The sequence below is a fragment of the Dinoponera quadriceps genome, unplaced genomic scaffold (genome assembly GCF_001313825.1).
Source record: "Dinoponera quadriceps isolate SergipeBrazil2010 unplaced genomic scaffold, ASM131382v1 scaffold596, whole genome shotgun sequence".
NCBI classification, from domain to species: Eukaryota; Metazoa; Arthropoda; class Insecta; order Hymenoptera; family Formicidae; genus Dinoponera; species Dinoponera quadriceps.
The window spans coordinates 4206-27141 of NW_014554685.1; the positions used below are offsets into that span (position 1 = coordinate 4206).

Here is a 22936-nt window from a genome sequence, read left to right on the forward strand (position 1 = left end):
CACATCGGTAATTTCCCCTTTTCCAGATTTGCAATAATTTTAATTCGACGTGCGGAAATATTTCATAATGCTTATGTATAATGACGTGGTCGCGATGGCCATTTCGTGCGGGCAACAGAAGGGAACGCGGTGATCATCGACATACACACCGTTCGGGGCGACGAAAGCGCCGGTTTGCAGCGGGCAAAGGGTGGAAGGTAATGGGAGCGTAGGTTATACCCGTGGCCACTCAATTAAATCTCGTCGACGTCGCGTGCAGGCATGCACTGGCGGAGGCTTCGAGTGGGTGGCTCTCGAAATTTATTAGTCCGTGCGACTAATCCGGATAGCCCGCGACTATTACCCGCAACGTACGCTACTTCATCGCAGACAGGTTGAAAAGGCAGGTGTGCGCTCGTGCGTTTACGATAAAGCGGAAACATATGTCGCGAGCGTTCTTTTTCGCGAGAATCTTCCCACACGTCTTCTGGATTTTGCTTTCGTCGATTCGCCGAGCAATTGAAAAATTTGTGAATCCTCGCCCCACTTAACCGTCGAATCCGTCAAGTCGCGATAGAGTGGTAAGGAATATCTGACTGAGCTGATAACCAAGCTATTTGAACTCAATTCAGGGAGGCTACGATTCGTTTCGGCTTTTTCTAACAACTCAAGTACATTCGCGGGCTGGGAGATGCTCGATTTAAATCACCGCGTTCAGTCTAACAAATTTCACGAGACAACTTCCTCAAAATACACTTCGCGTTGAGATATCAAATTAAACGTCTTCTTTACGCCCGAACGTTTGATTTTAGCTCGGCTCGCCTGCAATAGTATAACGTTGTCGCGCGAAAATCCTCGCTGAATAGCCGTCGCGCGGCCACCGATTTATAGGGAGTGTCCAAACGGAAATAAAATTGATATTCACCTATTTCGGGCACTGGCTCGCGTATACCCGCGCCGAGCTGCAGTTCGCTCACCGCCGAGTACATGCCGGGGATCTGCGCGGTGCAACGTAGAGTCAGCTGGCCGCCGTTCGTGTAATGGAACGGTTGCAGGGTGAGACTGACTTCGCCCAATTGCGGCCCCTCAAGCATCTGGTACCTCGCGGTCTCCATCTACGACAAATCATCAAGCGTGAGCTCGTCCCGCCGAACGTCAAAAGGTGCGAACGGCGAGATGTAAATCAACGAGATCCGTTCATCCGGAATCGTTCTATCCATCCGCCCTTCAACGGCGTCGTCCTATACGAGGGTTTTCGATGGAAAGTCGGAGGACTCGCTCGTGTTCTTCCGATTAATGTCCCCTCTACTTCTCCCTCATTCTTCTCCCCGCTTTTTTTTTTCCTTTCCTGCATGAGTCGCAGCGACGAGTGAGCCAAAAAGTATTGGCCGGAATGACCGGCTTCCTTAATGGGTCGTCCCCGGGAACGTGATGGCGTCGAAAGTGAGTGTGTACGGTAGAATGAATTGTAAGTGAATCGCGAAAAGTTTACCTAAACTTTCGATGACATAGGCGACGACAGATCGATAGAAGCCGTACGTCTCCGACGGAATCCTGCGGGACGTAATTTTTGCGAACGCGATGATACCCCACCCCTCGAATGAACTTCCGAAGAGGAATTTTCGATTTTCGATGCGGGAATATTGGCGTCGTGAATATCGTCCAGAAACGCGTGTTTAGGACCCTCGCTGTCGAAATATCGCTTCGGCGATAAAAGTTGGACATGTATCCACGATAAATATGAAATTCGCCGCGCGTACACACCATTCGAACGTCAGTTAAATCCTAATAATCTTGTTTATATCGAACAGTTTCCTAACATATAGGCGATGCATTTTTCTTGTCGATCGCAAAGTTACTGAAATAGTCAAGATAGAATAAACGAAATTTTTATGTAGCGAGCCTATTGTCGACACATCCTATAGAAACCGAGAATGCTTACAATAGCAAGAGGTATCCTTGAACAATAATTATGAGAGAAACGCAAACAAATTTTGCGGGCTAATCGAATCAGCACTGTAGTGAAATTCGATCTTAGGAGGGTGTGACTTGTGATCGTAGTCAATCAAACGAAGCCAAATTAACGAAAGGATCTCACAGTGAAGCCACTGCCGTACAATAGTATCACAACGACGATTCCGTAAGTTCCCCCGAGATCGCTTTCAGTATTACCGAAAATATTTCAAAGTTCAAAAATGAACTGTGTGATTCTGAAAGCGGCAAGTTTTAGATATTATATTATTAAAATACATCTCCTTTTATGTATATTTTGCATATAAATTATATTTCGCGGCAAGTCGCTTCAGAATAATATAATAATTTAATGGTAAGGAAAATAATTAAAGAAAATCCGTTAAAATACTATATAATTCAGTTATGTTTCAATGATGCTGTTTGAGAACGCGATCATCCGATACGCGGATAAAGCTCAGCTCGCGAAATTATATCGCAAGACATCACGAAAGAGTCGAATGTCTATAGAGAAGTATATCCGCGCGATAATTGATACGTCAAGCTGTTCGAGCAAACAATATCGGCGTGCAAGCGTCACGGAAGCACTTGCTGACTTTTCTCAGCGCAGGAATGATGCAATTCGCGCGGTATGATATACGGCGGCACGCGCAAAAAAGCATCTTGACCAATGACCGAGTAGCATTGATGCTTATCCCCTTGCCATGGTAAGTGGCCGAATATAAATTCCGCTTTTTAAACAGCTACCGGGGCGAAATTCAATCTTGGAGGGAAGTGAGCGATTACAGCGGTTGAAATACAGATTATGAGAAGGCGGCCGCTACGTCATATTTAAGCGCCCCGGATTTTCTTTGTGAGCGTCTAAAGGGAAGGCTATATCGTCTCTCTCTCTCTCCCTCCTCCTCCTCCTCCTCTCTTTCTCTCCCTCCCGATATGTGTCCCGCGCGATGGGAAATTAAAAAAACGCTTGAGTTTACCTAACGTGAAATTTTCTATTATGAGATTAAATGTGGTCGGTACGTCCTATTGAGGANTTATATCTCCCTCCCGACACGTGCGATTGAAAATTAAAAAAACGCTTGAGTTTACCTAACGTGAAATTTTCTATTATGAGATTAAATGTGGTCGGTACGTCCTATTGAGGAAAAAACCCGCTCTAATATTACTTGGTGCGTTATAAAGAAAGACGCGGGCGCAATTTGCACATTTTTGCAAAGTCACATTCTTGCGCAACGTCGGGTCTCGATAAAAGATTTTTGACTGAAATTCTGCACGAGCTTGCGAGAACATAAAAAATCANTGTCCTATTGAAACCCGCTCTAATATTATTTCGCGCGTTATAAAGAAAGCTTTGATGCAATTTGCACATTTTTGCAAAGTCTTGCGCAACGTCGGGTCTCGATAAAAGATTTTTGACTGAAATTCTGTACGAGCTTGCGAGAACATAAAAAATCAGGCAATATCGTTGACTTTGACCGAGAGTGCATGACTCGACGAATAAAAGGTAAGTCGCGAAACTTTCTTTAATTGCCTATTTTCGTCGAAAGTTTCAAGGATGCATCCTTGCGCTTTAAGGGGCTTGATTGGTCAAGATTTTATTACCACCTTTCCTGCAGAAGTTTCCAATTTCTTACGTGAAATATTTCGCACGCATTAAATCTTACGTTAAAATATTATTAAAGTTATACCAGTCAGTGTGTTACGTAAATATTTCAATTTGGATATTATAATCGCTTCTGCGAAGCTTTAAAATGATCAAAACTTAGCTTTAATTTATAATCGTGCGCATGAATTTGTCCGCAAACGTTTCTATATAGTTTATCAGAGAAATTAGGAAAGAAATTGACAAATTTACAACTCGTTTGACATTCATCGCAATAATTGTCGGAAATGTACGTTTTAAGGCCTGATCAATTTTTCGTAGATATTTCACGGAATAAAAAAGTATCCAAAAGAAACGTTGTAAAACGTGAGTAGACGTTAGTTACTTCGCACACATCAAGAATGCCGAAACGCTAACGATGTTTGCCTCAAACGNATCGCTTCTGCGTAGCTTTAAAACTATCAAAACTTAACTTTAATTTATAATCGTACGCATGAATTTGTCCGCAAACATTTCTATATAGTTTATCAGAGAAATTAGGAAAGAAATTGACAAATTTACAACTCGTTTCATCGCAATTGTAATAATTGTCGCAAATGTACGTTTTAAGGCCTGATCGATTTTTCGTAGATATTTCACGGAATAAAAAAATATCCAAAAGAAACGTAAAACGTGAGTAGACGTCAGTTACTTACGTCGAGACGACTCAACCGAGATGCGTTTGTCCATTGTCGGGTAGATTCGACCAAACTTTTTTCCGCGTAGATTCTTCTCAATCGCACGGTTAAATTCTTTAGATTCGATGTTATTTATGAACTAAAGATATTTTCTAACACAGAGAATTCCGAACATGACGAGTTGAGAATTTCGCGTAATCCGAAATCACAGTCCCTCCCCCTTTCATTCATAAAGCACGGTCTTCCGCAATTCACCTCCTTCCTCCGAGGTAACGTGGTAAAACGCAGTAATTCGCGCTCCTACCAAGTGCATTCGGCGTTTCATTTTTAACGGCGAGTTTACGAGCGAACTCAGTTAGGGAGATACGTCGAGTTACTTCTCGTCGCTTCTTTATTCCCTCTCGAGCGAACCTGCTTGCACAGTTACGAATTCCACGCGAACCACATCGCGATCCTGAAGACTCTCGCAATGTTCGTATGATTTTTATGCCTTTTCCTTGTTTTAATCAGACGTATACTTGGTTTAGCGGAAATCGTGACCAATTGATTTATCTTCTATTCTAACGGAATCGAACAAGCTGAGATTCCCAACGTGTCAAAAACGGTTATGAAATTCCTGCTTGCTCAATTTTGTCGGCAAACAATCGAAATAATCGATTAGTCAACTTCAGCCAACCGGTCCCCCCCGCTTTTCCACATCTTCCCTTGCAAGGATAACCGGTTGACGATTCGCAATTTAAGATTTCGCACATGTTGAATATGTACAATTAAGAACGTCAACCGCTCTATCTTCCATCCATTATCTATCTACTCGTCCATCTATCTATCTGTCTATGTAACTATTTATCTATATCTCGCCCGATTCGATAATACGACAATCGTGTCGTTACTTACCAGCATGTCGTTCAGCGTGAATGAGAGATAAACCGGCGACGACGGCGGCAGGGTGCAATTTGCCCTCAGCATGTCTCCCGCGTCGTAGCGCTCACGTTTCGATGCGATAACGGGCGCTCCGTCGGGCACATCTGAAACATAATCATTTCGTCGGTCTCTCTTATAGTCATTGTCAACGAAACTCTCAATCGCGCAGTTTCCCCGGAACTCGCAACTTATCCAACCATCCGCGGTAAGGTAGCTAAACGTAACCGTGGGAAAATATTAAGCGTGCTACGGCGCCGACGAGTGGGAGGGGGTATTGCCGCGGCGGCGGTGTAAACGTGCGCGATGCAAAGACAATAGCTGCAAACTGTGATTAAAAGCTTGTTTGTTCTGGTAAAATGAAGTGTGTCTGCGAACAGAATCGGCTATTGCCGCAGCACGGACTCGCGTGAAACAATAAAGAAAATTTCGCGTTGGGAAAAAAATTCATCGGTAATCGCCGCGGCTCGGCCGGTACGGAGAGGAAGAATATGCGGGGAGCGTGATTTTTCCAGGAATTCATTTCGAATCGAATGTTATCCGCGATCGAGCGAAAAATTGTAACAACCGCACGATCTCGATCTCGCCGAGAGTATGAGGAGCTTCGTTAATTCCTCGTCTATCGATTATTTCGATATCGGCAGTAATTCGCGTCCAAACGCATACGCGGTATCGCGAATTTTTATTTGTTGCGCCAATACTTTCAGGAAGATTGCGCCGCGAATGCATCGTCAATTTACGAAACACTTTTATCGGTACGCTCAAAGGCTAAAATCGCGGTAGATATCGAACGTTTGCCGTCTGCTTCGCGCGCGGGAATTTCACTCCCGAAACGCGTCCGCGAGCATTAGTCGCTTTAAAACGAAAGAGCTTCACGCATGTGTGTCGATGTAACGACAACCATCGGGCAGTTACCAAGCGACTATCAATGATCATGAAAACTTTTGCGCTACGTGCGGCTCCGAGTAGCATTAATTACGCAATAACCGTGCGCTAAATAATGTACGAAAATTAATTTAAGTAGAATATAAATGTAAACGCGAGTCTGAGCCCCGCTTGAATCTATTACACTCATTAATTGCCCCGAGATCATTCCATGAGTGTTCATCATAATGACCGTAGGACACATTCGTGAAATCACTGAATTATATTACACACCTGAGTCGGCGAACTGAAATCTATTATTCGTCGACGAAATATAAGCAACGGGAAGTGAAATGAGCACGGCGGATGTCAACGACGTAAGTGCTCGTTTATGAATATATTTCGGCAAATTGTGCAAATAATCCCGCGGTCGGGAGCGCTCGGAGCGGCAGTAGTTATTTTAGACCGGAGTCATGAATAATTAGGACGGTGTTTAACATTGAAAATTAAAGATGCGGCTAAGTTTCAAGTGTGCAACGAATGACGTAGCTTTGTGCCGCAGTTAATTCCCACGAAATTTTACTTCACTAACAAAACTTTAATTTGAAACTTAATTGCGGCAAGATATCAAAAAATTCACCGGTCATAAGGAAGAAAATGCTACTCTCTTTCCCTCGCTCTCCTTCCGTTAAGAGAGAGAGAGAAAAACATTGCTACGGCGTTACGGAGTCGAGTAAATATTAAAGGAGCGATCGACGGTGGAAGGCGGTGCGTGAATTTCCGAGCACAACACGTCATACATCTAACTACGTCACGTATCGCGATTGTAAAAAAAAAATGTCGAATCACTTTAGCGTTGTACAATTTTAAAGGACCTTTCGTTCCTCTAACGAGGTTTCCTGCGAATTTTCTTTCTGATGGAATGCTTTCTAGAAATAGCACGGCTCGTCGGACATAACGAAGTGATGTTACCGGCGATGCACGCATTACAGGCGCAATGTTCGTATAGTTGGGTAATTCAGTAATGCCGTTCACGAGTTATGCGCCATTACTGCGCACAACTCCGCCAAGGGACGGACGTTGCGGCACGCATATTAACGTTACGCACTGCACTATAAATCCACGCGAGTCCCTTCGAACAACCGGCCGTAGCGCGCCGCCGGTTACAAGCGAGTATCACTCTTTTTAATTTCAACGCGCGTGTGTATCGCCGACTCGGCAAATCGCGCATGGGACGCGACACGAAACGAGAGAGAGAGAGAGAAGAGAATTTCTGATATTCAAGCACTTTTCCGGTCGCCCCACGCGGAATCGCGTGCGCGCTTTAACGCATAGACCGTTCGTCGAATTCTCCGATACAGACTCGCGAAATAAACTCTCTTCCTCCCGGGGAGCGGAAGGATGGGGCGCATTCCAAGAATAGCGTCGCGACATGTGGCTTTTGTAATTTCGAAATATGGATTCTATTCAAATAGTTTTCCGCTCCCCGGCACGTCCGCGATGAGGAAAAAAATGTCTGTCAATTTCACCGCTCGATTTCATCGCGAATAACGGCGAAATAGAGCGATATCATACAATATCATACAATAAATATATAAGGTCTAGTAAAAAGTAATCCATTATTTTTGTATCAAATTGGAGGCTTTATTTAACATAATTACAATGATCCGATTTAGGTTAAATATGCACCGTTTTGTTCGATAACTTGTTGCCATTTCAAAGGTAATTTCATTATGCCTCTCTCATAGAAACCCTCGTCCCTATTGGCAAAAAACTGGGAAAGTCGATTTTCACAAGCTTCTCTTGAGGCGAATTTTTCACCAGCAAAAAAATTCGCCATAGACAGGAACAGGTGGTAATCACTTGGTGCCAGGTCCGGACTATAAGGTGGATGCAAAAGAACCTTCCAACCAAGCTCCCGGAGCTTCTGGCGAGTCACTATCGATGAGTATGGCCTGGCGTTATCCTGATGGAACACAATTCCTCTCCTATTGGCCAAAGCTGGCCGCTTCTGGGCGATTGCTTCCTTCAGACGGTCCAATTGTTGACAGTACAGGTCCGAATTAAGAGTTTGGTCGTAGGGGAGCAGCTCATAGTAGATAATTCCCTGCCAATCCCACCAAATACACAGTAAAATCTTCCTGACCGTCAACCCTAGCTTGGCCACCGTTTGCGCCGGCTCATTGCGATTCGACCACGATTGTTTTCGCTTGACGTTGTCGTAATTGACCCACTTTTCATACCAGTAACCATCCGCTTCAGAAATGAATCGATTTTGTTGCGATTCAGCAGTGATTCGCAGATGGAAATTCGATCCATGAGGTTTTTTTGCGTTAACTCGTGTGGCACCCACACATCGAGCTTCTTTTTGAATCCAGCCTCATTTAAATGGTTCCAAATGGTTTTTTGTGCAATGTTTAGCTCCTTGGCAATCGAAACGGTGCTTACATGACGGTCGGACTCGACGATTTCCATTATTTTATCAACATTTTCGACAATTGGCCTCCCGGAGCATGGTGCATCTTTGACATCAAAATTACCGGAACTGAATCGACGAAACCAAAATTGCGAGTGATTGGCTCTTACAGTATCAGGACCATAAACACTATTCACATTTTTAGCCGCCTGGTTTGCGTTTTCGCCTTTATCGAAGAAAAACTGTAAAATATGGCGTATTTTCTCTTTGCCGGTGTCCATCTTTGACGCGCGCTCAAACAATACTGAGTCAAGCAATCACAAAACTGTCTGAGAGGTTTTTTTAGTATGAAATCTTATCTTTCTAACGTCATCTGGCGTAATCCGATCGGACTTATACAACGCGAGATACAGATTAGTAAAGCCCTCTTGGAAAAATAATGGATTTCTTTTTACTAGACCTAATATAAGAACCTCCTCGTTTCATATTTCTGAAAAATCTCACAACATAAGAGAAATGAAACGAAATAAAAAATTAATATCGAATAGAATATATGCGAAAATAACGCACGTTAAATAAAAACACACCTGATAGCAAATCAAGCGGCACAATAAGATTATATAATAAACACGGCACTTCGTTCACTATCGTGAAAAAGCTGAAATTGCAAGCACATTTATTAAAACTGTCAGCTGTAAAAAGTAAAAAGAAAATTAAATTAGCCACGCTCGACGAAATAAAAACCTGCAAAAGCATCAAACAATTTTTTGTTGACGCTAAACAAAACAGTATATGTACACTAATAAAATTTGTAATATAGCGTACCCTCTTGTGGCTTCCAGAACTATTATCTCAAAAGGAGCACCGTTTCCATTGGCCGCGCGAATATATCGAGAGAGGAACCAAAATAATTGGGGAAATCCTTTCAGTTCGGCGATTATCTCAGCACGCGCGTTGATCCAAAATCAGTCTTCATGCAAGCATATAATTGTAGCATTTTCGGCTGGTAGTCATGCATTCGGCGGTCGGTTCGTTGATTAAATCAGTGAAATTCTGCAAAGTCTGCAACCTCATAGTTCGATTTCGTCCGTTTCTATAGAAGTGTTCCGCAAGGCGCCGCGATGCAGCGACACGCACAGCAGGGCTGAATCTGACGAGCGAAACACGTGTGTTGCGAAATTTTATTCTCGCACGCGACAATATAAAAGACGAAAGCAAGGGGCTACGAGAGTTTCGATTCTCGTTTTCACGCAAATTCTGCGCAACACCGTTCTTAACCCCCCGCATCGGCATTTATTTGGCGGATTCATGTGCAGCCAATTTCACTCCCGGAAGAAACAGAGGTATACAACTCGAATTACATCTACTTTACAAACTCGTGCGACAGGATGGCTACCAGACAACTGACGAGAAACGATATCTCCGTTGTCGTGACCAAAAATATTCGTCTGAACATTCGGCTGCAACTCGGTTGAGTAACTGAGAACAATTGACGGAATTCTTCTGCTTCTACAGTCGAAGACTCCATTAATTTTGTATTAGGCACAGTAATATTGCAAATTAAGCGCATTATTTTGTTAAATTTGTGCAATATATTGCTGTTTAACATATTTACCTTGCTAAATTAGCACAAAATTTCAGCAGACCATTACTTACACGGGGTTTTTTGCTGAGTTACTTGTGCGATTTTCCACTTTATTTTCACTTTAGTCGATTTTATTGTGCCGCTCTCCATCTAGGTACATCATACACGACCGTACAACCGAGTTTTTGTCTGGCCCTCAGACAATAGAGAACCAGTTACACGAGTTTTTCTCCAATCTCGCGGAATTTGCTCAAAGGCTTGATTATCATGAAATAATAAGTCAAGTTTGTAATTAGCGGCGTGCATATTTGACTTGCGCGAAAGCGTAATAGATGTCATTGCAACGCAAGGGGTTAACACGTTCTCGGCGTAGATACCTCCTCGGTTTTTCGCAATTTATGACAAGCACCGTGGAAAGGGCCCGCCGACAATGCGTTAATAACTTACATAGCGAGAAGATTTCAAGAGCTTGGCGGACAGATGTATGATATTACTACCTCTCGCGGTCTCTCGAATAAATCGCGAGTCATCATCCGATCGCAACACCAAAGAGTAGAAATCTCCAGGTGCTCGTAAATCTGATCGGGTATTCTGTTGGCTAGCCTCTCTCTCTCTCTCTTTCTTTTGTCGGCTACAACGACAGTATAAAAGTTAAAAAATATATAACATGAAGATAACGAACGAGAAGATTCATCGCTGCGAAGGGAAAATATAAGACAAGTGATCTCGCTTTTACGAGATTTATCGCTCATGATGCCTTAAAAAGGCAACAGATAACTTAATTAGCAGGGGATCGAGCATGTCTTGAGTGTGCGATTCACTCTATCGAATTTGTTCGTGACGCGTAATTATCGCCGAGTGTTATCAGCCGGAAACGTACTTTCAATTACATCGACTGAAAATTCCACGCGACAAGTTATATCCGAGACGCCGGGATGAGTCGTGCCAACGAACGATTCGGTGTGTACGCAGGATCTTGTGGCTGGAATGTCGCCAGATCGCCGTCGTTGCCGTCGAACTGATAGAAGCGCAGGAAACACATGTGATTTCGTGTAAATAAATTTGCGGCGATATTCTTGGTGAATGCTTAAATGGCGGGTGACGCTCCCCACCGCCGTTAAGAGGGAAAGCGGGCGTTAGAAAAAGCGCTGGGAAAATTCTGACTAGTCGGAAATTGTACAGGAAGTCATAGATTCCCGCACGTACACACGCGAAACCAAAATGAGATACCGGGCGTATCGAGCGACAATCAATTCACCGGCGAGGAGCGACGGATCAAACAGGACAGAATTAATAACGACGCAACTGTGTGCTTCGCCGCGGGAATAGCTCTCTCCGGATGGCTTACGACGGTTGCATCGCGCAAATGTGCATCGCGGCGACGAGAGAATTAGTGTAAATAATGTCGGGAAGATAGGTTTGTGGCTATTCGCGAGCACTGTGGAATTCTCTAGTTCAACATATCTCGCATTTATGTACCTGGATGTTTATATGTGGAACTTTATATTATATTACCGCGTTTACCGCTCACCAAATTGTTTCATCATAGTATCAAAGCGAGATTTCTGAAACACCTGGTCAACATTACAGACGTTTATATGCGTTTTTATCAGAATTTTATCGGAAATTAAGCAAATTTTTTTTGCGAACGCGCACCATTATGCACTGCTATACAAAGGCGTGGATCCGCGTAGTGAACGTGTCAAGTTACATATTTTAGTTCTTTTCTCAATTGTCTTACGCGTTTCTCGCTTTTCGTTTTCACTTTATTAAATTCGACGATAGCAAGCGACGTATTAATAATCGCAGGTATCCATTTTACAAGGTTCCACCCGTTAATCCGACGGACGGTCACTCGATCAATGAAATCTGTTTCGTAATGAGGTTTTTAAAAATGAAGCGCCACGTGTTTGGATTGTCAGAGACGACGATAAATAATGGCAGTCGCATTGCACATTCAAAATAACGCCATTAATTATGATTTAACCTACTTTATCTCTTTCTGCAAATGAGGCAAATGAAACCGGGTTGACCTCCTCTTTAACACAAACTGAATAAACGAAGCTCTATAGGTCAACTTGCTTTTTAAAAAGTGGAGTGCATCGTTCAGAAGAAAATACGCGAAAACATTTATGTTGGCTTTAATTGCAACGCATTGCTGCTCGCAACTAAACGGAATTATCATTCGTATAAGAGCGAAAACGAAGCTTCAAACCACAATCGTGTAATTGAAATTAAAAAGAAAAATGAGAGAGAGAGAGAGAGAACGACGATTGATTTGCCCTGGCGAGTTTCGACCTGAAATTCTTTCAAAATATCACTGGGAATGGTAATCCAGGCGGCAATTGTAACAATATGAACGAAACTTTTAATTGCTCGTCATGGAAAGCGTCATTCTGATATTCCGCGGGGAAATGAGCTCACGTCACGGTAGCTACAATCGAGTCTCGCGCTCGCTGTGCTCCACGGGGACTATTCAATTTGATAAAATAAAAAAGCCGAGACGCTCGTCTGACTCAGCCGTGCGCGGCTCTAGGTAACTCCGAGAGAGAGAACGGCGGTCCTTCGTGCGGATATCGCGTAATACGGTGCAGCATGTACTTACCTATTACGGTGAGATTTTTTAAGCTGGAAGCCATGAAGAAAGTGAGCGCTTCCGCTGTGACTTCGCAGCTGAATGTGCCCGCGAGCGGGAAGTCGACGTTGCGAAGTGTCACTTGGCTCTGGTTCGAATTGGCGGGCTGAAACACAGGTCCGCGGTTAAGGCGCCGAGAAGTTGGGTGAGTCGATTACGTTATTGCGCGAGGACGAAATCGTCATTTACATACAGCTGATGTGATTTAACGTGCGATCTAATTTGCTGAAAAACGCCGGCGTTTCGCGCGTAACAGTGGGATAACCGCGAGAAATCTCGTGTTTGTTCCTCTGTCGCTCTGTAAAGAAAGATTAATCCCGCGAGATAATGTTATCTCCGACGAAACGCGCCACGCGGATAAATTTCGCGCCGTGCGGATTACACTTTCCGCAGGCGCGAAAATCAATGAGCATCTCTTCGAGCATTCCCCGTCTCGTCGAGAGCAAATACCCCGCAGCTTTCGGATGGAGCGCCGTTGCACGATAACGTAATAATTTTGCGATCCCGCGGACAATCGAATATTACGGCGGAAAAACAACGAGGCGGCCCCCTCGCCCATCCTCGTTGGTCGGCGCGATTTATCCCCAATAAATGTCTATTAAATAAATACAAGCGGGGGCGTTACGCGTGTTTCGATATTAACGACTTGAAAACACAAGGTGCGAAACCCGGCAAAATGTATTACCGAAACGTAGATCCGTCGGCGGAAGCCGCGCGCGCGGTAAATCAAATATCGCTCCGATAAATGAGACAAAACAATTTTTCCCGAAATTTTCCCCGCGCGTTCCCCCGGGGATGTTCTGGCGGGCGGGTATTTTTCGGAACCGATGCCGTACTCACGGGGTGCTTCGTCACCGGCCGAAACGGGACGCAAGCACGGCCGGTGACGCGCGCGTTGTGTCAGGCCGTTCATTCGGCTGTACCGAAACAACGAGGGGTTTGTTTTTGGCGCGGCACGATTGGCGGTCGCTACGCCACCCCCGAAAACCACCGACGTGCTCGTAACAGCCTACGGAAATGTCGGAGCGATGATAAAAGACTGTTTTACGACGATTACAGCGGTCAAGGGCCGGCGTTACGGTGAAAGCACATATCTCTCATTGTCCGCTCGTCGATTCCGCCGTTGCCGCGGTGGCGCTCGAAAGAATAGCAGCGGGATAGCTTCATAGCGTCGGCTTATGTAGGGGCTGTTGCGAAATACTCCCGGCCGTTCGGATCCCCCTTTTATTCTTTTTCGTGTTTAACGACGCTCAGTGCTTAAAGGAATATTATATATAGCCGTGTCGATAAAGCCGTGAGGGGAGGACAAAAATATGATTTATCGGCGCGACTGAGCACGCCGGCCGACTACCCGTTGCACTTTCCTGCAGCTATCACCGACCGATTGAAATCACGAGCGAAAATTTGGTCATCCGAGTTGAAGTTCGGATCTTGTTAGGTAGCCATTTTCTTTTATTAATAACAACGAAACGACATATGATATTTTAATCATGGCCGTCGCTATTGATAACCTTTCGTTATCTTTCGTTTGATCTCGCACCGATAAGTAATTACTTTTTTGAGATAACCCGTTCGTCGAGCCGTTTCCGCACTTCCTCAGCATTCTGTGTATCTGATATACCGTATTGTACCGATCTGAGTAGATGCAAATCAGATCTGTGTCCGGAGAGTCCGCTAGATGCGGCAGGACATTTAACTTGGACAACGTCTCTTTAGTTGCAACATAATGCGGCCTAAAAGTAAAGCAGGATGACTTGGCGTCGATTCGCGGATATTTCACGGCTTGCTTCAAAGGCCGTTGACTATAGCGATATCCTGTGACTGCATGCCCCAATAGATCCAATATGATCCAATATTGGATCCAATATATGGTCAATATTTAAAAACTAAAAAGCAATTTAAAGGAACACAATTATTAAATCGCTGCCAACCATTTGTAACTTTATGAACTTTTGCAAACACCTAAATTATAACACGTTGACTATTGAAATTCTGTCGGACACGATTCTGTACAGGCTGTTATCCCCCGGTCGCAAGAAATAACTGCCATGAATCTTCGCTTCTAAATATAATAAATATTCTAATAAATATTCACGTGACATATATATTTACGTTAATAACGGATTATACGCGTTACTTGGATTATTTTATTTCACAGCATTTCCTATATATAATTACTGCTTTTATCCACTTTCAATTTTCATCCCCGATAATTATATACCAATATATTATTATCTGCGCAGAAATAGTTCATTCTATATTTTATTAAGGCTCATTAAATGGCAAATATCTGCCGCCATTGGGAATTCGCTCGCTTTATTGAAATATTCGCGTTAATGAATTCTATTCAACGTTGAAAAACGTTTCGCGTTACGATTTTTACTTGGTACGAAGAATTATATTCAAACGTGCGGGCGAAGCTTTCTACTTGATAAAAAAGCCGTAAAACATTCTAAATTACGTACAGTTAAGTGCGCTCTGGGAGGAGAATTTTATTAAAATTTAAATAAACGATGTGCGCAAATTAAGTTAATTTTCATACTACAGGCGGCATTACTAAGGGAATCGACAAAGTTCATTTTAATCATGAACACTTTGCGCCGTGTTTATGGGAACCAAATTAGTTTTATTTATATAATCGATCAACAAAATATAAAACATCGCTTGCACACTCGGAGGATAAAGCAATGCCTGTAACAAATATCTTTCGGGCTCCCTTATGTAGGATGAATAGTTTTCTGCAAAGCTTTTTCGCGATATCGAGCGCAAATTGATAGGATTAAATGCAGCAGTCGCTACCGCGTGTGAAATGTGAAATTCTTTTTTGAGTTCTTTAAGCGCCACCCAATATTTACCTGCGCGAACCTCGCGAGCGTAAAGTAGTTTCGACGACGCGAAAATTAGACCCACATTTGCTCGACGGTTACAGAATAACGAGCAAACTGCGCGATTCCCTGGACACACTTTAGCGTATTCCCGTAAGATAAGCTGAACGTTATGAGGATGCTCCGATTAAGGGAGACGACGCATCGTCGTGGAATTGCGAGGGTGCAAACGACTCGGTCGCACACCTGAGTCTCTTCCCTTCATCGACCCGCCGTTACATCACGTTATCATCGCGCGGGGTGTCTTCGAACAAAAACCAGCGTAATACTCGAAATGATTTTCTCCCAGGTGGAAACGCTGGCCACGGTGTAAGCGGTTCGCTTCGACATTTCCTAGGGAAAGCCCGTGGACGCGCGACAAAAACCGAGAAGAAATTAGATTGTCCGGCTTCGCGCTACTTTTTCAGAAGCGCGCGCGTGAGAGAAACGCGCGAGTCGAAAACCACCGAGTCCGAGCGCACGGAAACGGTAACATTATCGACTACTATGTAGAAAATACATTACATCAGCGAGAGAGGAATGAAAGTGGAAAAAAGTCAGCGGGACGCTTGTCAAGTGACAACGAGCGACTTACGTCGACATAAATCCCGGTGACGTTGAAGATCTTCGTAGCGGGGTCGTCGCTGGGCTCGAACCGGTAGAACTCGTACCAGCTGTGGTACCACTTGAGAGTGTAAAGCGGCTCATTCTTCAGATCATAATGGCACTGTAGAATCACCTCCTGGCTGCGCTGCACCACATCCGGGATCAGTTCCAGACTGACCCCTCGCAGGCAGCTCCCATCTTTGAGGAAAATGAGAATGGGGCATTAAATCTAGTGCGTATCGTTAGTCCGCTTTTGCTCGTCGCGCGAGAGGTTGCACAGCATGCGTCAGCGAGAAATTCCGCTGAATGACAATTTCCCTCCCTCGCTCGCTCAACACTCTCACGCGTTTCATCCTCCAGCGGGTTTCCCGACCGCGATACACGCGCGAGCTCTCCGAGAGGGCGTCCACCACACGTGTATTAATCTTTTAGGTACGACGCGCCACTATAGTGGCTTTCGCGGATATCATCTTTCAGGACGACACGCCACTATAGTGGGTCACTGAAAACAATTTTTTTTTTAAACTTAGTTCGCGTCAGACTCCGCCGTCCAGGGAAATAGCCTCGTGCAAAATTCAGCCGTACCTAAAAGCGTGACCCCGCGTTCGGTACTCTCACGGTTTTCGCGTAATCACCCCCTCTGACTTTCCCGCACTCTGTCGAACCCTCGCGAACAGCCAAGCATACGTGTTTTTCGCTGAAACTCCGTTACACCGGGGAGGATTATCGACGATTCGACCTATTAAACCGCCGGCGGAGAGGAGGCAGGCTCATTCGTGCGGGATGAAGCTCTCTTATTAACGTTGTAACGTCCGTCGAGACGAATGGGAGCGGAATTCCGCACGAGGGTGTCCCTCCCTCGGCGGCATCGGAAAGCATGTTTCGCGCTGACGATATTTTAGAAAATGTGCCACTTTCTAGCACTGTCAGCGCACGTTTCCACTCCCACTGGACGAAAGCACGTTCGCGCATATGCGCTTGGATTTCTTTTTCTCTCTCTTTCTCGTTGCGAATATATAGGATTCACCTATTTGCCGATAACGCGAGAATTTTCGATTCTTTCGAGATGAGCGAGGATTATCTTTCCCGAGAACTTTATCAGTCGGATTATGATATTGTGCCGTACATATTTTATGCACAATGAAATAATTAATATGTCATTGCGTCGTTCATTTCCTCCTCGATAATGCGCAATAATATTCGCCTGATCGATAATGCGAGAAGATTGAAATGCAACAGTTATGTATTCACTCTTCGATAACAGCGCTTGAACACTTTTCTACGTAATAATATGTGAGAAATTGATTTTTGATACAAATCACTGCACATCAGTGCATCGATGTATTTGCAGAATGCTGTAACATTTTTTTTTTTATTTCCCCATGTTTGCTTACAGCGATCGATTCTACCTGTCGTACAAAAGTGTCGAGGTGATGTTATCGAATACTTTATGAGCTATCTCAGATTTTGTATTGACAAGTATGTAAATGTAGGAATAGAAAATATACACATAAAATATTTGGAAAAATATTCACTCTTCGATGATTTTATTCCAATACTTTTATACGCAGAATAAACAGAGAATTTGTGTTAAAAAAAAAACTATATGATTTTATTAAAAAAAAAAAAAAAAAAGATCTTGCAGCAGTCTTCAATTATTAATTATAACAAAGTTAAGGTCATCATGTTCCCCTCCAAACTCTATTTATCTGCACTATTTTTTTTGTCAATTGCTTTGTTTTCAAGATATTCCACAGGTTTCCATCAAAACGGGACATCTTATACATATTTAGCGCTTAACGCTATTTAAGAAAGATCTAGTACACAGAAACAATGCTGGGGCGTGCGAAATAAATGTAGAAACTTTAATCGATTTAACAAAATCAAAATTCGCGCACGAAGAGTACGACGGCGTCGATGGCGAAGAAGGCCGACGGAAGACTCTTAACCCTTTCGCTACGGCAGTGTGCTTCGTCGGAGTGACACCGTTGAACGGGCCACCGTGCCGCCGGAGTAGCGGCACTGAACGGAGCACTGCGCCGAAAAGTGTGCATGTTGCGCTTAAGTAAACTGGTGTTCGGACTTACATCTTTCGGTGCAGCTTCGTCATTCTCCGGATCGTACGATTCTTCAAGTGTTATACAACAACATATTTGGAGATTTTGCAATTATTATCAATAAAAATATATTTAAAAATTAAAAATTACACTTTACAATAACAAACAACAAACACTTTCCAATAACAAATTAAAATTCTCAATAATTTAATTCACAGTGATAAATTATAAAGCAAGGGTCGACACACAATCCCACATTACAGACGTTGTCTATAGGCGACGCTCGTACACACAGGTCGTCGCGCGGATGTCGTCTATAGGCGACGCTAGTACACACAGGTCGTCGCGCGGATGTCGTCTATAGGCGACGCTCGTACACACAGGTCGTCACGCGGATGTCGTCTATAGGCGACGCTCGTAGCGAAAGGGTTAAGAGACGAGAGAAACTCGAGCGCGTCCGCGATGTTTGGGGTTTCAAACAAGAGTGAGTGGAGCCGCAGAGCAAAAAAAATAAAATAACATGTAAAACAAAATATGAAGGAACAAATATGGGTGCGAAAACAAACCGTTGCCTTTATCACTAATTTGTTACAAAATCATAATCGCCGCCGTTTGTTTCAACCGCCACACATATATGTGCATACATACAAATTTATGAATACCGATGTATTTCAGCCGTCTCGTATAAATTTAATATCCACGACACACGCGCGAAACGTGTAAGCGGCCAAGTAAATAAATAATATTTTATTCGCGCAGCTTACACGCGAAATGAGTTCGCCCGAATAAGAAGGTCGTCTTTAATACAGCGCACATGTTACACAAAGTCCTCAAGAAATGAGCGAGAAACACGCCACGCGAGATCGTGCGCAATATAAGAATGGAGTATGAGACGTAAGGGAAGGAAGAAAATATTAACAGTAAATGTGGCGGTGGTCGCGTAAACTCGAACGCGGTGAAAGCCGAATGAACGCTCGCCAGCATGCGAAGGGATAAAAATATTTCATCCGTCTTCGGGACGACAATCTTATCGTTCTTGCATATAATATCACGGAGATAGTCGGGATAAGAGCGAATGCGGCGCTTCGGTCAATGCAACGTTCTCGCAGGAAATTTCGGATGGCCTTGTAAACAATTTAAGCTCGATTGAAGTGGCCGAAGATCTTGGCCGGTCAACAATTCGCAGTGTGGCACGTGCTTGAGAGAGAGAGAGAGAGAGACGGTGGGATATACAGGAGGACGGGCGTCCTTTGTGACGTGAAATTTTAACGAAATTCTCTTTGACGAATCTCCCGATCGACGGTTTCCTTTCGACCGTGAAATTTATTTCAAGGACGTCCGCGCGATGCGAGATAATGTAACGTTATTTAGACGTTTAACGGATCCCACCGTGTCGCATAATTTCAGCGAGGAGAAAAAACAAAGAAATCATCGGTCGATGTTTCACGTCGCGATAACGAGCATCGCGATCGACGCACGTCGAGCAACGAAAGACCGCTTCTTCACTGCGACGTCACGCGCGATTACGCCCGTCCACTCGAGCGGCGTTTTCCGCTCTCCTCGAGGACATTCGAGGTGAATCCCGATGGACGGCTCGCTTACCTGTCATCACGAGGAGAGCGACGGCCGCTTCTAGCCACAGGTGGCGAGTCTTCATTTCGATAGCGGATTCCTCGAACGATCGGCTTCACTCAAGCGCACTGACATTCGGTTAGGTCGCGGAACTACGCAGCCATATCTGCCGCCCGTTATCGGCGCTCTTTTGTCTCGTCGCTTATTGTCACCGCTTCGACGAAACGTCGTCTTTTTCACTCTCCCTTTCCCCACTCTTCTTCGCGGGACGTGCGTTTTTGCATCTTTTCCTTCGGACAATCGCGTCGGTAATCGCGATCGACGGCGGCGCGTTATCGATCGAAAGCACGAACGTGGGATTTTAAGCACTGTTGACAAGGTAATTACATCTGGACTGCGACGGACGAGCGTCGCCGCGCGTTCTGTCGCGAGTCGGCCGCCCTTTCATCGCCACCAAACCGACGATCTCTCGCCGCTTCTCCCCTCCGCTCGCTCTCCTCCGTCTCGGGTTATCCCGTTCCCGCTACAACTCTTATTCCAGACATCCTTCCCGCGGGAAGAGCACTACCTTCAATTTGTCGGTCGGTTCTTGAATGCGGTTTGTTACGTGTCATCGTTCGGTATTAGGACGATATTAGGACGATTGTCGACGTGCGCCCTCAGACGGCCGCGTCGACCCCGGCGTGTCGTTATGCACCGAACGATCTTACCGGCTGTGCTATTCCCTTCGTTCTTTCAAATTTGCCCATTTTCGGCCGAAAGTCGCGGTTTAGAGAATCTCCGGACGCTCCCCGTTCGAGTTATCTCGTACCCCCAGCACATCACCAGTGATATATTCAACCCATGTAAAAAAAGAAATATCTCTGACTTCCATTTAACGAACATCATTTTGAATCGATGAAATCTTTCTGTGCTTATACGTGGCTGGACAAATTTTTTGAATTTAAGTCGCGCGTGTCGAAATAACAAATTGAGTGCTCGCTGCTCGATAAATCAAACAATTTTTCTGATTATATTCAATTAATTATGACAGATACGACAACATGAAACGATAATTCACTCTTCGACACGTAGGGAATGGAGAATTGGAAAGTATCGATATCTCCCGCTATATCGGCATAATGCATGTGCTTAGAGATCGAGGGGATTTTTGTGTCCATCGTCGAAGGATGGCATTGATGTAAATGGATTGACGGGCAATCTACAAAGATGAGTGATGAATCGTATTTTGGGCTCGACAGATGACAACCAATCATCAACAATAATAAAGAGTGTAAATCGCAATTCTATGATTAAATTAAATTTCGTCGTCGCTCTCGTCACAGTTAATTACGCGGCTTTAATTGCACGACTTTTATAATATTTAGCGGATAATTTATTCGTCGTTATTCTCAAATAATAATTCAGCAATTAAATTCCGGGATTTAATATAAATTTATCTAATATAAGCGTGTGTGTAAAAGACTAGCGATTGTTTGCCCATCGTTATAATGTGCAATCCGTTTTTTATTCGCTCAACGTAGCATTTTCAATCGCGAGAGACCCGGGAGAATGCGTGCGTAACGTGCATCACTTTAATTAAAAAGTGTCCCTGCGATATTTAATTTTCTCGAACCGGGTCGATATATACGTCTGTAAGTGTGTGTATATACACGTTCGATTACTAGAAAACAGATAGCTGAGTATCCATTCTGAAATCTTACAAGTAAAATTGTATTGCGTCCAAATATATCTCGATATTAATTTTTTGAAATATGAGGCAAAACAGGCCGGCGGCGATATTTGCGGAACCAAGGAAAATACCGGAGAGCAATTCCGCTCGTTCAATAATCCTATACCNTTTTCGCTCGTTCAATAATCCTATACCTTCGCGAGTATCGCCGGTTTCAAAATCTGTTGCGTTCTTTTTGCAAGCCGAATTTAACGAACCGTGCTCTTCCAATGCGAAATAGACGATGAATATTCAGCTTTGTCGTTTAACACCAAAAATTGTTAATTGAAACGAAATAAAAGTCTTTCCTTTATTCCACATTCTGTCTTCCCCTCTTCATGTTCTACTTATTGATTCGACAATTTGCGCTTGAATTTTACAGTGCGGACTTAATTGCAACAATATATATATAGAAATACAGGGTGCGGCGAAAGGTTTGCCCGAGTTTGAAAAATCCGTTGCTCACCAGATGGCGTGAGTAGGTTGTTGGGCAAGGTCTCATTAGGAAGGTTGTTCTCAACCGTTTTCAGTTAACATCATGATTTGGACTGGAGAACATCGTGGATTCGCTGTGCGCTCTTTTTTGGAAAATGGCCGTTCAGTCATTACGACGCAGAGAGCAATGCGCTTGCGATTCCATATTCCACGCCATGTTTCCGTATCTGATGGAAAAACAATCAAACGTTGGGTTTCTTCATTGGAAGAAACCGGATCCACAGTAAGAACTCATGCAGTTGGAAGACCCAGAACTGCAACAACACCAGAGAACGTGCAGTTAGTGAGGGTATCAGTGGAACGTTCGCCTAGGCGCTCTGCTCGGAGGCATGCAGTTGCACTGGGTTTGTCGGATCGTTCTGTCCGGAGAATTTTGCACGAAGAATTGTTTTTCCACCCGTACAAGATCATGCTTGTGCAAGAACTGAAACACGATGATTTTGTAAACCGTGTCAATCTTTGTCAAGAAATGCTCAACCGAATCCCTGCAACGTCAACTTTCTGGAGCACTGACGAGGCCCATTTCCACCTCTCTGGTGATGTTAACAAGCAGAACTTTCGGTACTGGGCTGACACCAACCCAAGGCAATTCCATGAGAGACCTCTGCACTCACGAAAAGTCACTGTTTGGTGTGCCATATCCAAATTTGGGATCATTGGGCCTTATTTTTTTGAGGAAAATGGCCATACTGTTACAGTTACAGCTCAACGTTATGTTTTCATGCTGGAAAACTTTTTTGAGCCTAAATTGCAGGAGTTGAGTGAACAGACAAATCTGGGGGAGATTTGGTTTCAACAAGATGGAGCAACAGCGCATACAGCCCGCATTTCTATGGCGAAACTGAGGCAAATGTTCCCTACTCGACTTGTCTCTCTGAGGAGTGATTTGGGGTGACCAGCAAGATCGCCCGATTTGAACATTTGTGACTTTTTCTTGTGGGGGTATCTGAAAGAAAAAGTCTTCAAGCATCGTCCCCATACCC

The 22936-nt window shown here is 44.1% G+C and overlaps 1 protein-coding gene across 1 annotated transcript; it reads right to left on the reverse strand.

The window, feature by feature from the left end:
* Positions 1-904: 904 nt before the first annotated feature.
* LOC106740863 lies at positions 905-19832 on the reverse strand (the record flags this gene model as incomplete). Its single annotated transcript, XM_014612314.1, has 5 exons — positions 19778-19832; positions 16108-16316; positions 12619-12754; positions 5125-5255; positions 905-1094 (listed from the first exon to the last, which is right to left on the reverse strand). Coding segments are annotated over exons 1-5 (721 nt in total), but the record flags the coding sequence as incomplete, so codon positions are not given.
* Between the last annotated feature and the right edge of the window lie 3104 nt (positions 19833-22936).